The following is a 15918-nucleotide window of genomic DNA, read 5'->3' on the forward strand; positions in this document are numbered from 1 at the left end:
GCCTCTGCCTGGCCTCTCCTTTGCTTCTGTGCAGCAGGCTACAGGGACCCGGCTTTCTTTACCACTTTTCTTTAGCAGCTCTCACCCACACCTTCTCTAGGGTTCGTCCTCTGCCCCAAAACTGGTTCCTGAGAATGACTTATCTCCCCATTTCCTTCCTGCCCTCAGAGACAGATGTAGAGGCCTTTTGCTTGTTAAGGATTATACAGATACATTTTGAATAGAAATAGGTGGAGAGTTTAAAAAAAAAAAACAAAACAGGCATGGAATAGTTCCAAATGTTGCCGAAATTCTAGTTGCCCTTATCCAGATCAGATTGTACGCCTCAGCCGTTGCTGGCAATAGCTGTATTCTCCTCTTCTGCCCAGCTTCTCTGTTCTTGGGCAATTCTTATGGAAATGGAACCCCATATGAACAGATTTCCTGGAGGAGGCCCAGCCAACTGATGGAGCAGATAGAATTATGTTCACAGTTGTTTCACAGGCTAAGTAAAATCATTCCAGAGCCCCAGGTGCAACAGACCTGCCCTGGCCACTCCCATCATTGCAAGCCCTGGAGTTGGAGGCAAAAATCAAACCCTCAAGGGAGGGAGGGGAGGGGAAGGGAAGGAGGGAGGAAACCTGGGCACCGACTGCCTCTGTGTAACCAGGGAAGCCTGAGGCAAGCAGTGGGCTGGACTCCTCCTGCCCTGCCCGCGCTGCTGAGCTGAGGAGCTGACGCGCTCAGCCCTGTTCACTTAACTCCACAGCCGTGTTTGACCGAGAGCAGCACACCCTCAACCTCCCAGCAGTCAACAGCATCACCTACGTCCTCCGCTTCCTGGAGAAACTCTGCCACAACCTTCGCAGTGACAATCTGTTTGGCAACCAGCCCTTTACACAGACTCACTTGTCACTCACCACCACAGAGTACAGCCACAGCCACGACAGGTACCTACCAGGTAGGAGCTGGGACGGGGTCTGGGCTAAGAAAGGGGGGCAGGGTAGTAGCAGTAGCAGCAGCAACGAGGGCCCAGGGCCCGCCCTCAGACGTGCTAGCCTGGCACCTACTACCCCAAGATCGGGTTTCTGTCCCTTACCTTTGCCGTGCCTGGCACTTTTTGGTCTCCTCTCATCTTTACTGTCTCTTCAAGATTTTGTGTCCTATCTTTAGGATTAACCCTCTTTCCTCTGGATTTTTATCCCTAAAAAAATGGCGGTTCATGATTTTCCTAAATCTGCATGTAGAGCCACCGTGAAGTCACAGGACATCTCCCCGTGTGAATCTGGCAGCAAAGGCCTAACATAGAACTCCCTCGCCAGCGGGAAGGTTTAGTCTCAGGCTACAGATTGAGAAATTTGCTCCTGGGTGATTGGTCATCCACTCTTTCCTTTGGCACGTGGCCATAACTCCTCCAGCACCGCCAGTCTAGCAAGTCAATTCAAGTTCCTGCTGTTTCTAACTAGGCTGGAAAATAACTCTCTTAGTTAACATACCAGACCCACAATGGGAAAGCGGATGCCACATGGCCGGATCAGTGACTAAGCACTTCTGAGAGAGGTTTGAGTGAATGGAACTCAGCACTCTAATCTGGAGCACAGGACACAGAACAACAGGGAGGGAAGGGAAGCTTGGCCTTAAACGTAGCGAGGTAGGTCATTATGGCAAGAGGGAGGAAAGGCTCTTTAAAAGAGTCCTGTGGACCTTGTCCTGGCCAGAGGAATAGAGAGGCAGTGCTGTCAGCGCTGGGGCTGTGCTGCCTGGTGATGGGGGAGCGTAACTCTAAAAGTAACTCTAAAAGATGGTCCCTTCTGACCTGCACAAGTCTTGTTCCCACACTGTCTTCCCTGTTGTCTTTTCATCATTGTCAGAATCACTCCTGATAAAAGTACCACTTGTGGAAGAATGTGCTGGGGAAGTGACTGCTCACCCAGCACTCCCCATCCATCGCCTCTATCTGTACTGCTGCACCCAAAGGAGAATTGCTTATATGACTTGCAGGCAGGGCAAAAAGATGCCTGAATTTCAGATGCTCCTTCTGGGGCCCCCACCATCTGGTCCTTGCAGACATATCTGTGACCCTCTCACTGACTCTTTTCTTCAGAGGGAACTTCTCGTCTGACCTACTCTAGATTGCTTTCTTTCAGGGTCACAGTCTCTGAGAACAGAAAAGGACATTCTTACTTGTAGTTAGGATATTGCCCTGGGAGTCTGGGCTGGGCACGGTGGAGTTGGTGCACACAAAGGCAGGTTGTTAGATATCCCCTGCTGCTGGCATTCAGGAAGTCTGAGCTGCACTTCAATAATTAAAATTAGCCCTACCTGAGATTCTGGAAGAATGGATACACGAGAGAGGGTAGCATGTCCATGAGCGTAGCTGCTAGTCTAAAGAGAGATTTCTCAAAGAAATAGGAACTCAGAATTCTTTTTTTTTTAAGCATTTCTTTTTCTTTTTTTTTTTTTAAAGTAATTTATTTATTTTATTTTTGGCTGCGTTGGGTCTTCATTGCTGCTCACGGGCTTTCTCTAGTTGTGGTAAGCGGGGGCTACTCTTCGTTGCAGTGTGCGGGCTTCTCATTGCGGTGGCTTCTCTTGTTGCAGAGCACGGGCTCTAGGCACACGGGCTTCAGTAGCTGTGGCACGCGGGCTCAGTAGTTGGGGCTTGCGGGCTCTACAGCGCAGGCTCAGTAGTTGTGGCGCATGGGCTTAGTTGCTCCATGGCATGTGGGATCTTCCCAGACCAGGGCTCGAACCTGTGTCCCCTGAGTTGGCAGGCGGATTCTTAACCACTGCGCCACCAGGGAAGCCCCAGAATTCTTAAATGCAATAACACCGCTAACAACCAAGAGAAACGCACTGGTAGCAGCACACAGAGGCTGGTAGGGGTATACATCATGGGCCTGCAGTCGTGATGATAGTTTGGGATTGGGGCGCGTGACCTTTCCTGGGAATTCTGTTCCAGTTTGCATCTCTCTGATTCAACTACCAGATAAGAGGAAGCAGGCTTTAGCCACTCTTCCTTCTTGCCTCACCAACTAAGAAGAGACAAAGACCAGGGTTATCACCTTCCGCATTGGCTGCCCCCCTTCCCTTCCCTCTTTTTCAGACAGATTCAGCCAACTCTCTGTGCTCTCCTATGCTCTCTAACCTCTGTTTCTCATAGTGGGTGCTCAGCAACTTGGCTGCTCTCACCCTAGTTTCTGTTTGCTTCCCTGAAATGTTTTAACTCTGCCCAGACAAACTAGACCTTTGCCTAGATTTCTAACTCTTCTGTGCTCCCTCGCTTATCTTTTCTGCCTGCCTACCTACCTCCCTCCCTGCCTTACTGACCCTTTGCTCCACCTCTGATTATTTTTCATTTCCTACAGTTTTCTGATTAGTTACTCAGACCTCTGCCAAAGAGCCTGATGTGCATAAGGGCTTTCTTTTGCTTTGCCCTTTGGATCTGGTGTTTATTACTTCCACCCTTCTGCCTGGCTACACGCTTCTGCTAGTTCCACATCTGAAGATACCACCTCTCTTATCCAGGAGCTTACCAGCCCCCTCTTTCTTCTCTACAGCCCTGTCTCCACACTACCCTACCCATTTCTGAGTAGGGTAACTGACTACCCATTTCCAATATAGCAAATAGTCACCAAGTGTACATCCCATTAGGCTTCCTTACCTAAGTTGAGACTTAGTTTTTTCCTCCAGTGTTTTATTTTGAAAAATTTCAAACTTATAGAAAAGTTGTACAGTAGTACAGTGAGCAGCCATGTACTCTTCACTTAGATTTGCCACTTAGCTTTTTGCAGTATTTACTTTATCTGTTTCTCTAAGTATATATACATGTATGCGTTTCTGTATACTTTTTGTTTATTTACTGAACCATTTGAGAGTTAAGTGCAGATGAGAGACTTGATCCTTAAACTCTTTTGTATGTATCTCCTAAGAACAAGGAACACAATACTATTATCATTCTCGAGAAGTTTAACATTAATAAAATCTACTAGCTGATATATATAGTCCATATTCAGATTTCCTCAGTTGTCCCAGTAATGTCCTTTGTAGCTTTTTTTTTTTTCCTAATCCAAGATCCAGTGAAGGGTGATCCACTGCATTTAGTTATCCTGTTTCTTTAGTTTTCTTTTATCTAGAGCAGTTTTCCAGCCTTTTTTATCTACCTTCCATGATATGACACTGGCATTTTGAAGAATTTAGGCCAGTTGTTTTGGTTCAGATCATCAAACATTTATCAAATACTTACTCTGTGCTAGATCCTATACTGGACTCTGGGGAGACAGAAAACAGACTTAACCCCTGCTGTAAAAGAGTTCCCAGCTCAGAGAGGAGATACAGGTAAACATGTGTGTGGTAAGAGCATGGAACCAAAGGTACCCTGGCCCAGCCAGGAGTGATGAGCTAGGAGTAAGGTGAAAGAAGAGGTCAGGAAAGGATCCCTCAGGGAGGCAATGGCAGCTCAGAGTCCCTTCTTAAGAACTATACACGTGGCTGGATCAAGTGCGAGGCCTATAAAGATTAAGTGAGAAGGCGCTCTTTCTGGTCCTCTAAAAACTAATGGTATTAAACAGGAGATTGTATTAATTCAGCTGATCCCAGTGACTATTAATGTTAGCTGTAGTTGAAATCCACGTAGCATTCACCTCTGGGCCTGCTGGTTCCTCTCTGCTGAAGGAAGTAGTTCATTTGTCCCATGACAATGAGTTCCTCGTGCCTGTCTTTCCAGTTCCATCCAGGTCTTCTAAGCTGGTTATAAAGTGGTTCTCCTGACAAAACCCAAAAAAATCACAGAATAAAAGCCAGATAAGAACTCATAATTTCTTAGGATGCCCCTTCATTCCCACACAAGGTTTCCTCGTAGAACTGTCAGAGTTTTAAGAAGACTCAAATGTTTATAATTAATTGAAACTGTAGTGATTCCATTATTCGGTCAGACAGTCAGTCAACCCAGTATTTATTGACAGCTCTGATTTAGGTATAGAGGGTTCCATTGTAAACTAGGAATCAAGGTCATTAACACCCGCAGAGTTTACAGCCTGGTAAAGAATATGAACAAATAAGCAAACAGATTAATTCATGGTGATGAGTGCTTTAATGGAACAAGTTCAGAGTTCAAGAGTTCAAACCTGGTGTGTCAGGGAAGACCTTCCAGAAGAAATGATATATACACTTGGACCTGAAGGAGTAGGATAATGTGGTAAAGATGCCACGGACCCAAAGAGATGGAAGAGAGGATGATGAAGAATGTTCTTGTTGACTGAGCGTGTGAGACTGTGAGGGGCAAGAGGAAACCTGACTTGTTTCAGAAATACAGTGTAGAAAAGAAGAATGTGAGCAGTGAGGCTGGAGTGGTAGCAAAGGCCCAGGCAGAAAAGGTCTAATTGACCAGGTTACAGACATTATATCATTGAGCAGTGAGGACCCATTGAAGTATTTAAAGCCATGACTGTGTTATGGAAATAACATAATCAGATTTGTGTTTTTAAAAGCTCACTCAGGGTACTTACTGTGTGGGAGAATAGTTGGAGTAGAGCAAGAGGTAGGCCGGGAAACCAGTTGGAGGTTTTTGAATTCTGCAAGGCCTCCTAGATTTGGGGATTGTGCTTTCCTTTGATATCCAAATCTAAATAAAATTAAATGACACCCCCCCCCCCGCCCATCCCACATAACCCAGGATGGGGTTACATTTTCCTCGTAGCAGTGCATACTTCTAGCTCAGAATTCCTGCTTCTGAGTCGGTTCTTAATCCCTTTTTCCCCTGTCAGTTCCTGTAGTTGATGGTCTCTCCTGCAGTGCTTTGCCCCAACAGTTTGATCCAGCTCCTCATGCTCCATTTCCCTAAGGAAAAACCAACACAAGTCTGTTAGGTGTACTAGACTTGTACTGAAGTTGTGGGTAGAAAGAAGGATACTTACCACAAAGAAAAGGAAGCAATTTAACATTTTTGTTTTAGTGTTTATCAGATGTTATAGCAAATATCTTACTGGCCTCTTTCACCTTAGGCCTCCACCTGTTGCCATTTTTTGCGACCCATTCTAGATTTGGAGGAAGCCCCTTTGCCCTCTGATTTCTCTGTTCCCTTCATCCCATACCTCCTCCCTTCCAAGCTATCAGCAGGCAACTCCAAATTAATTTACAGTGCAAAATAATTTTGTTTGCTTTTGTCTCAGCTTTCCCCTTCTACACAATGCCCAGACCTTGCCTTTCATACCAAAAGAACCATTAGTGTAATTATCTAAAAGAAAGTACCAGCTAGCCCAGATCTATACTTTCAGCAACTCAAAGAACAAAGGGAAAAGCTGTGGGTGGAGAGATTTGTTCCATCTGTTCTATGTTCCCTTTTTCCTTTTTTCTGCCTTCCTGTGGATTAATCCCGTTTTTTAATGATTCTATTCTATTTCTTTTGTTGGCTTGTCAGCTATAACTCTTTGTTTTGTTATTTTAGTGGCTGCTTTAGTTTGTATTATACATTTGTTTTAACATATCACCATCTACTTTAAAGTAATAATCATATCCCTTTACATATAGTATAAGAACCTTAAAACAGTATGCTTCTCACCTCCTGGCCTTTATGCTATTGTTATTATCCATTTTACTTTTACATATTTTAGAAATCCCACTTTACATTGTTACTATTTTACTTTAAACAGGTCTTTACCTTTTAAAGATTTTTTTCAAATAAGAAAAAATTGTTTTATATTTACCCTTTTATAGTTACCATTTCTGCCACTCTTCATTCTTTAGTGTACAGCCATTTCATACCATCATCTTCTCTCTGCCTAAAGGGCTTTCTGTAACATTTCTCATAGTCATGTCTACTGTAGTTGAGTTCTTCCAGCTTTTGTTGCTTTGAAAAAGGTCTTTTTTGTCTTTGTTTTTGAAAGGCACTTGTGTTGAGTTTAGAATTCCAGGTTGACTTTTTTGTTGTTCAGCATGCTAAAGATGTGGCTCTGCTGTCTTCTGGTTAGCGCTGTCTCTGATGAGAAGTCTTCTGTCATTCATATCTTTGGTCTCTTGTATTCGTCTTTTCCCTCTAGATGCTTTTTAGGTTTTCTGTTTATCATTGGTTTTAAGCAATTTGATTATGCTGTACTTTGGTGAGGTTTACTTCATGCCTCTTGTGCTTGGGGTTAACTGAGCTTCTTGGATATGAGGGTTTGTCATTTACATCAAATTTGAAAAAATTTCTGCCATTCGCTCTTCATATATATTTTGTCACATATTTTTCACCATTTTTCATCTTTTTCACCATTCTCAGTATCCATCACCCTAACTGTCATATAGTAAGTATTTAATAATATTTGTTGAATGAAAGGATACTTTAGTAGAGGTTGCGGGACACGTGGTTCAGAGAAGGCTATTTTTTTAACATGGGACAGACTTAAGTCTGTCTTAAGCATGTGTAAGAACTGTGCTAGCCTCTGAGTCCTGTGTTGGTGTAAGAAGTTTCTTAGATCCACAACTGTAGTTGTTTCTTGATCATTCAGTTTACCCCCATGAAGGGGAAAGCATGCTTCTGAGCGTAGAGTCCTTGAATCTCAGAAGCAGAAATAGCTCTAGAGATGATCTAGTATCTAGCCCAGCAGACAGTTGTGTTCATCTGACTTCTGCTTAAATACCCCTAATGATATGTTGCTCACAATCACCTTTGGCAATCAGTTTTATTGTTCGATACTTTTGATTACCAAATGCCTTCCTTTTTGAGCTGAAATCTACCTTCTTATAACTCCTACCCCTGTTCTACTCTCTGCCTTCCAAAAAGCAAATCTACCTCCAGCCCTCTTCTCTACCCATGACTGCTCTTGGTGTCTTTGTCTCCTCTGACTTTTCTCCAGCCTGTATATGCCCATCCTCTTTCTCCTTTGCCATGAATTCTAGGCCTCTCACCACCGTTCTGGTCATCCTCCACTGGGAACTCTAGTTTTTAAGGTCAGCCTTGCAATGTGATACTCAGAAGATCTGCTTCTCACTGAAAATAGCTATGTAAGGGCAAGGTCCTTGTCTGTGTTTACCTCTGCATACCCCATACCTAGCACAGTGGCTGGCACACAAAGGGTGCTCAACAAATGTTTGTTGAGTGAATGAACGAGCTCCCTCTCATGCTGATTGTTCTCATGTCTCCAGCATTCACTGGTGAATTTAATTCAAGTTGATCCTGTGAGGTTAGGGATTTCCTCTCCATTTTATAGATGCACAAGCTGAATCCCAGAAAAAAGGTGGTGATCATTGACTAATCATCATGCCGGTAATAGAACTCAAGTGTTCCAGCCCCAGCTTCTGATCCCTGGGCCAGTGGTTTCAAAGTTTGTTTTGTTTCAGCAGTAGAACTCCTTTTTTGCAAAGGTAAGATTATATGAAACTCTGGTATATAAAAGCTAAAACCAGAGCTGTTTTGATAGAAGCTGGGATGAGGCCCAGGCTCTACGCAGGAGCTGGGAGTTCAGCAGGGCTCTGTGGAGCACAGTTGGAAAGCACTGCAGTCTTCTGCCCTGGCATCATCCTACTGAAGGCAGCCAGGGCCTCATTTGATCAGCCTTAAGCTGACTAGGACCTCTCAGAGCCTTGGGCATGATGCTTCGTTTTTCCTCTTCATCTCATTAGGATAAGATTTAATGACCTTACCTAGTCCAGGTGCCACCAGTCCAGATCTTCAGACCTCTCAACTCAGAATCCAGATTTCTTTTACCATTCTTAGCATTGCCAAGAGAAGAGACACTTACTGATTTTGCATCAGCATCTGGTGAACCCCTGGCATTGTCGTCATAATTATTCTTCACATCTGTTAGCTCATGTGAAGTAGGTCTTTGCTGAGTAAAATGAGTACTAGAAAGGTGAGGTTATTACTGTACTGATAAATACAGAAACTAGAGTTCATTTTTTTCTTGAGCTATTGCAGAGAACTTCGGTTTACACTCTAACTCTGAATGAAGAATAAAATACAACTCCCCACCTTTGTAAAGTCCATCCCATTCTGTTTTCTCATTTGATGTTCTCAGCATGACAAAGGGTGAGTTTTCCCCATTTTACAGATGAGGAAACTAGTACTCAGAAAAGACAAATATTTTGCCTTGAATCACATACCTAGTGAGAGGCAGGAGCCCAGAAGTAGAACCCAGGCGTCCTGTTTCCTGGATTGGATTCCTGTCCTTGTCTCGAAGTGGGACATTGCTATAATCATCTCTCCTGGAAAATAGGAATCTGAAACCTCACCTGCAGAAGTGGGGTGGGATATGGTTTAGGTGTCCTAGAGCGCCTCAGAGACTTCTCTCTTCAGAACCATTTCTAGGAAAGGGCTTCATCAGTTAAATTTCCTGAGATATGGATGAATATCTGTCTCATGCTAGATTTGACTGTAATCCCATGGTTTACCAAGCAATTTTAGGTGAGAATTAGAAAGTAGTCCTAAAATCCTAAACCATCTTGCCAAAGAGGTCTTATTGTATACCAGATAATTTCCTTGAATTTAGTGTTCATCAGAGGCCCTGTATGAATCCCAAGCATTATCTAAACACCTAATCTCTAAGAAAAACCACAAAGGAGAGTGTGATATGGTCCAGGACCCAAGACATCTCCCATATGCAGAGAAGGCAGTGGCCAGAGGATCTGACTTGGTATGGGTAGAACCCAACCATGAGAGGGAGTCTGCTTCAGGTTCTATAGTGCAAGGATTAGGGGCTGCTGCGTGGGGTTGGGCCGTGGCCTGGGTTTAGAAATGTCAGGATGAGGTTTCCTTTACGAAGGCTTTCATAGCCATTCTCTTTTGATGTTCACAAACCCCTTGGGAGAAAGGGGCCTCCCATGTTATAGGTTAGGAGACTGAGGTTCTGAGGGAAGCACCTTGTCTGCTTAGTGCCAGAGTCAAATTCTAACCCAGATTCTGTGCTTCATGCCCATGCTCTCACTACTATACAACCCCAGCTTCCTTGGAATGTTTCCATAAAACAAGGCAAATATGAAAGGAGGGAGGAAACATAGGAGCAGATCCTTTGCAGACAGGCCTTTAGCCAGGCATCCAGAAGCATTTCTGCTGGCTAAAGGGGTCAGCTTCTAAAGTGCCCTCCTCTAAGCAAATGTATCTCTTCTTCAGCACCCCTATTCCCTGCTCTAGCATCTTGTGTTAGGGCAGACTCTTCCCAGAATAGCTTGCTTTTTTTTTTTTAAGGTTCACCTTGTCAGAAAAAGCCTAAGACATCCAAACCAAAAGAAAACTCAGAGACCATCTAGTCTAAAAGGAAGAGTCTCTGAGAAGATCCATGTCCAGAGAGTGGCACTGGGCTTGACGAAGGCCACCTAGTGAGAGCCAGAGCCATGACTGGTACACAGGCATCCTGTGACCCAGCCCAGGGCTCTCTGCTTTGCTGCCTCTTACTCCACCCAACAGATTCCTGGGAGCCAGTGCCCTGGCAGCCTTTTCAGGCTAGTCCCTGCTGTAACTCTGGTTTTACTGTTTTCCAGGTGAGACCTTTGCCCTGGGAAATAGTCTGGCCCGGTCCTTGGAGCCACACTCTGACTCAATGGACTCCACCTTGAATCCCACCAACCTTGTCAGCACCTCCCAAAATCTTCGAAACCCTGGGTACCGGCCTTTGCTTCCATCCTGTGGCCTCCCACTGAGCACTGCCTCGGCTGTGCGCAGGTTCTGCTCCAGGGGTAAGCTTTTCAGAGTTCTGGATCTCCTGCCCTCTCTCATTCTTTCCTTCTTTCCTTCCTGAACCCTGGGAGGCCAGAAAGGACTTAACTCTGTTGCCTGCTGCCTGGAGGATGGACTGGGGTCTGGGCTACCATTGTGCCTGACTAGGCACCTGGGGAGCAACTGAAGCTCTGGGATTAGCTTGAGAATAACAGAAACTAAGAGCCAGCGACCTAGAGCTAAAGGGACAGGGAAGGAGTCCTTCATTCATTCATGAGCCATTTATTTGAACACGGTCTGTGTTTGTCATGGGGACGCAAAAATCAATCACTTCTTGTCCTTAAGGAGCTCAAAGTCTTCTGGGAGAGACAAACACTTAAATAGGTAACTTGAAAACAACATCTTGAGTGTGGCTAAAGAGATACACTTTGAGTTGCATGAAAACTGCAAGAAGGAACACCTAACCCAAGCTTGGTATCCAGGGGAAGCTTCCTTGAGAAAGTGTCTGACATTTTAAACGTTGACTATATTAATGTATTAGGAGTGGTAGGGGAGGGAGAGCTTTCCAGGGAAGAGAGTACAGTATGGACAAGGGCAAAGGGATAAGAACTAACACAGATTGTACCAGGAACTACGTGCAGTTTGGTATTGCTGAAAAACAAAATGTAATTCTGGGACTTCAAAGGGAAAAGCCTGCAAGCGTCAGGGGCTGTATCATAGAGGACCTTAAATGCCACGTTAAAGAGTTTGGAGTTGATTTTGTAGGTAATGCGAAGCTCTGGAGACTTTTACTTAGAGGCAAGACCTAAACAGGTTTGTGTTTCCAATAGATCATTGACTACTGTGTTGTGGATGGAGCTGAGGCAGGACAAGAGTAGAGAGACCACTTAGGAGGTTACTTAGGTTTCTGGCCAGACCAGAAATGATAAAGGCCTAGATTAGAGCAGTGGTAGAAGGTTTGTAGAAGAGAGAATAGATTTGAAAACTCTTCATGAGGTCAATGAGTCAGATTCAAGGGTTGTGAGGAAGGAGTGGGAATGTCTCCCAAGTTTCTAGAAGGGGTGACTGGATAGATGGTGGTGCCATTCACTGAGAGAGGGAACCAACCATAGAAGAGAAAGAAGGGGAGGGAGCCCGTAGGTCATCTAGGTGATACCCAGCAGGCAGTGGCTGTGCAGGTCTGATCCTCAGGGAAGAAGACTGAGCTGAAGTTAAATATTTGGGAGTCATCAGCAAACAGATGGAAGTTGAAGCTGTAGGGTGAATGACACCCAACTCCCAGGAGTATGTCTAGAATGAAAAGAACAGTTGACCAAAGAAGGAGTTCTGGGGACCAACAAAGTTCAGGAGGAGGGAACAGGAAGAGGATCCCACCAAGGGGACAAAGGAGTAGTCAAATGTGAGGAAAAACAGAAGAATTTGATACTGTGGTGGCCAGGAGTACAGAGAGTGTTTTAAGACGAGTACAACCCAAAAAGGTTCAGTAAAACGGGACTGAGAAATATCTACTGGATATGGTGATTAGTGAGTAATTGGTGATCTTAGTAAGAGCAGCTTCAGTGGTGCTGGAGGGTGGTGAGGGCAGATTGCAGTGGGTGGGGATATCAAGGAGAGTTTGATGAGAAAAAAGGAGGTGACCTTCAAAAGAAGGTCTTCTAGAGTGGGTGCACGCTGGGCATGTTTATCAGCAGACAACTTGAGCCTTCCAAGAAGAAGAAATTAAGAATATAGGAAAGAGGAGAAAGTAAGGCCTTGTAGAAAGGATTAGGGATCAGTCTTAAGACAGAAGGAGGCACACCTTGCTCCCTGAGACTGGAGGGGAAATTGGCTGTGGCCATGAGGGAATGGAGAGAGGGCTGAGTAGGGAAGGGCTCCAGAGTGCCAGGAGATTGGACTAGCCATGAAGAAGACAGGAGGAAATGGGTCAAGGAGGAGAGGATGGTTTGCAGGAAACACCAAGGTCCAGCGATGCTTGGAGCTTGGAGGCTAGTTTGCCAGTTTACAAGAGCTGTGGTTTTCTTGTGTGGTTCTTAGAAACCTAGACGTGGGGTGAAAAAAGACAGTTTGAGAGTTAAGTTTTTATGTTGAGCTAGCAGGGCAGGAGGGGTGGAGGCGGGGAGCGGGGGAGCATGTACTCAGTGGAGCTGGAAGAAGAGCAGTTTAGATCATCAACACTGGATCTGGGCAGGGTGGGGAAGAAGCAAGGCTGTGAGCAGGCGGAAGGATGGGGAGACTATAAGTTTGATGTGCTAAAGATCTTTGTGACATAATGATTATGGGGACATAGGTCCCAAGAGAGTTGAAAAGGTGGGATGTTGGGGTCAGAGAGGGGAATGTTTAAAATTCTGAAGTGGATTTGTTCCAAGTGATGCAAGAACCAGACAGTAACCTTGGCAGTAAGCATTTAAAGTATAGTGGAGGGCTTCCCTGGTGGCGCAGTGGTTGAGAGTCTGCCTGCCGATGCAGGGGACACGGGTTCGTGCCCCGGTCCGGGAAGATCCCACATGCCGCGGAGCAGCTGGGCCCGTGAGCAATGGCCACTGAGCCTGTGTGTCCGGAGCCTGTGCTCCGCTACGGGAGGGGCCACACAGTGAGAGGCCCGCGTACTACAAAAAAAAAAAAAAGTATAGTAGAGATGAAAGTCTCTGGACACAAGGCAGCAGTTGAACGGATTGCCTCTGAGGATTATGGTAGGATTTGGGGTGGAACAGAAGGTAGTGAGTTAAGTACCCAAAAGTCTTCGTTTAACAAAGAGCAGAAACCCAGAGACCTATAGAGGAAAGTGATCAGGAAGAGCAGATGGCCGGTACATGTTTGGCCTCTGAAGAACATGAGCTTCCGTCAGAAGATGGTCTAAAAGCAGCAGTGGGGAGACAGGAGAATGCCATTTCCACACCCACTGTGGCCTCCCCCAGTCCAGGGATGGATGAGGTGTGAAAGAATAAGAAGACTCCAGTAAGCAAGGCCTGCAATGGCAGAGGGGGTTCTCAGGAAGGCCGAGACAGGGAGAGAAGCCTGGGATGCCCCTCCCCAACCCTAACCCCAGCAAGGCCCCAAATGGAGCAGCGTAAGGAGCTCTGAAGTAGAGGCAGAGCGGAGAGTTGGTGCCCTGCCTTGAGACTTAAGTCACCTCAGCTCTCAGGTCTTCATGTTCCTCATACACAAAGTGGAGGTGGTGATAGTGACCTGCTCTTTCCACAGGCGTGTTAAATGGATCAAATAGAAGCAGGGATATGGGGTCATTTTGGAAACTAAATCATTCCCGAGGTATGAGGGGGTTACTATTAGTGTTCTCTTCCCCAAAGCCCTGTTTCTGTTAGGAGTGCTTCCTTTTTTTTTTTAACTTAATTTTTTTTTTACTGAAGTACAGTTGATTTACAGTGTAGTGCCAATCTCTGCTACACAGCAGAGTGACTCCATTATACACATATAGGCATTCTTTTTTTATATAATCTTTCCCATTATGGTTTATCCCAGGTTATCGAATAGAGTTCCCTGTGCTCTACAGTAGGACCTTGTTGTTTATCCAACCCTATTGACATATATAATAGTTGGCATCTGCTAGTCCCAAACTCCCAGTCCTTCCCTCCCCCGCCCCCACCCCTTGGCAGCCACAAGTGTGATCTCTATGTGTGTGAGTCTGTTTCTGTTTTGTAGACGGGCTCATCTGTGCCATATTTTAGATTCCACACGTAAGTGACATCATACTGATAGGCTGCCTCGCATGGCACTGGCCTCAGATGCCACTGTTGTCTCCCAGGCATCTCCACTCTTCCCTTGGGATACACTGGGAGTCTGTTGGCCAAGTCACAGTCTGAATCTCTTTTGACCCTGAAGATCCTCATAAAGCTATGAGAGAATTCCCTTTGGTTGGCCCTAGAATTGTTTCTCTCAAAGAATTCAGATGACAAGTCTTTGCCCTCCCTTATTTCATTGATCCATATGGTCGGGCCTCCATTTGTCAGTCTGGCCTCTTGTGGATGCGCCCCACCTTCCTTAGTCATCCTCAGACTGAGACACTCTGCCTTGCATGAAGAGTGACCACCAGCTGTGCCCATTGGGTGGAGAGGGAGACCCCTGGTATAGTCTGTCTGCAGGAACGGGCATAGGAAAAGACAGAGACAGGGCACTAACTTCTCTCCTTCCTAGCTGTGTGGTCCTGGGCAAGTCACTTCACTTCTCTGGGCCTCAGTTCCCTCATCTCTAAACTACAGATGATGATACTTCCTTCAAAAGCTGTTTTAAGGGTCAGATGAGCTGACGATGCTGGGAGTTCTGGGTATATCAGGTCACTCTCCGCCACATTCACCACCGCCACCTGGTGCATCCCAGTCGTCTCTTGCCTGGGCTATTATAGTAGCCTCCTTTTCAACTGGTCTCCCTTGCTTCTGTCCTTGCCCCCCTAACGACTGTTATCAGCGCAGACTCAGAGTATAAATTGGTTCGTGTCACTCCTCTGCTCCAAACCAACCTTCAGAAAAGCCAGTGGTTTGTCAGTGGCTTACAAGGTCCTCTGTGATGTGCCCTGCCACTCGTCCCGCCCCACCACATACATACGTACTCTCAGATGTTATTTCCTGCCATGTTCTCTTCATTCACTCTGCTCCAGCACACTGGCCTCCATGCTAACCCTTAAACATGCTAGTCAGTCTTCTGCTCAAGGTCTCTGCTCAGATGTCATCTCAGAGATGCTGTCCTGACCACTGTATAAATTAGCAACTTCCTGCCTGCTGCCCTCATGGAGTGTAGGTTCTAATGGAGTAGGCTAACAGACAAACATGTAAATATATAATAGTATTATATATGAGTATATATGTGTGTGTATTTATAATATTGTGTGTGTGTGTGTGTGTGTGTTCTAAAAAGCCTTTGGAATTTCTATGGCACTAATCACCCTGCTTGCTCCAGCACACTTCTCTCCGGTCTGGTCTTTATAATATTGTGTGTGTGTGTGTGTGTCCTCTAAAAAGCCTTTGGAATTTCTATGGCACTAATCACCCTGCTTGCTCCAGCACACTTCTCTCCGGTCTGGTCAGTGCCCAGCTACAAGCTTGAGAGGTAATATGTTCCAATCTCTTCCCCAGGGAGCAGGAGGGGTGCCAAGCCAAGTGTGCTTCGACTTTTAGACTTGGGACCCGGAATGAAGGAATATGAGAGAAGATCTTTAGCCTTTGCAAGACATGGTTGAAGAGTAGGGTCTTTCTACTTTCACTGGTGTTTCACCTCTGACAGTTAGCTGTTGACTGGGCATCTCCTGGGTGGTGAGGATACCGACACGAGCAAGGCATGATCCCTGCCTCAAGACAGAC

General features: G+C 45.5%; 1 protein-coding gene and 1 long non-coding RNA gene across 23 annotated transcripts in view; one reads left to right on the forward strand and one right to left on the reverse strand.

The window, feature by feature from the left end:
- Positions 1–15918, forward strand: part of SCMH1 (Scm polycomb group protein homolog 1) — a 207019-nt gene that overhangs the window by 182907 nt on the left and 8194 nt on the right. For 15 of the 20 annotated variants that reach the window (XR_003678541.2, XR_003678540.2, XM_055082698.1 and 12 more), the window contains 2 exons: positions 749–940; positions 10435–10629. Coding sequence is in view for 17 of the 20 variants with exons in the window: in XM_055082698.1 (XP_054938673.1) it covers positions 749–940; positions 10435–10629 (387 nt within the window). In the remaining 3 variants the exon portion in view is untranslated. Of the gene's footprint in view, positions 1–748; positions 941–10434; positions 10630–15918 lie in introns of those variants that run through there. The other 5 variants (XR_008616609.1, XM_028485641.2, XM_028485623.2 and 2 more) reach the window with 3 other exon arrangements.
- LOC114485092 (uncharacterized) overlaps positions 1–15918 on the reverse strand; it is a 33072-nt gene that overhangs the window by 13249 nt on the left and 3905 nt on the right. The window contains exons 2-4 of one of the 3 annotated variants that reach the window (XR_003678568.2): positions 5688–5817; positions 4623–4745; positions 2207–3014 (exon numbers count right to left, since the gene is read on the reverse strand). This is a non-coding gene — a long non-coding RNA (uncharacterized lncRNA). Of the gene's footprint in view, positions 1–2206; positions 3015–4014; positions 4746–5687; positions 5818–15918 lie in introns of those variants that run through there. The other 2 variants (XR_008616617.1, XR_003678567.1) reach the window with 2 other exon arrangements.

The sequence above is a fragment of the Physeter macrocephalus genome, chromosome 3 (genome assembly GCF_002837175.3).
Source record: "Physeter macrocephalus isolate SW-GA chromosome 3, ASM283717v5, whole genome shotgun sequence".
NCBI lineage: Eukaryota > Metazoa > Chordata > Mammalia > Artiodactyla > Physeteridae > Physeter > Physeter macrocephalus.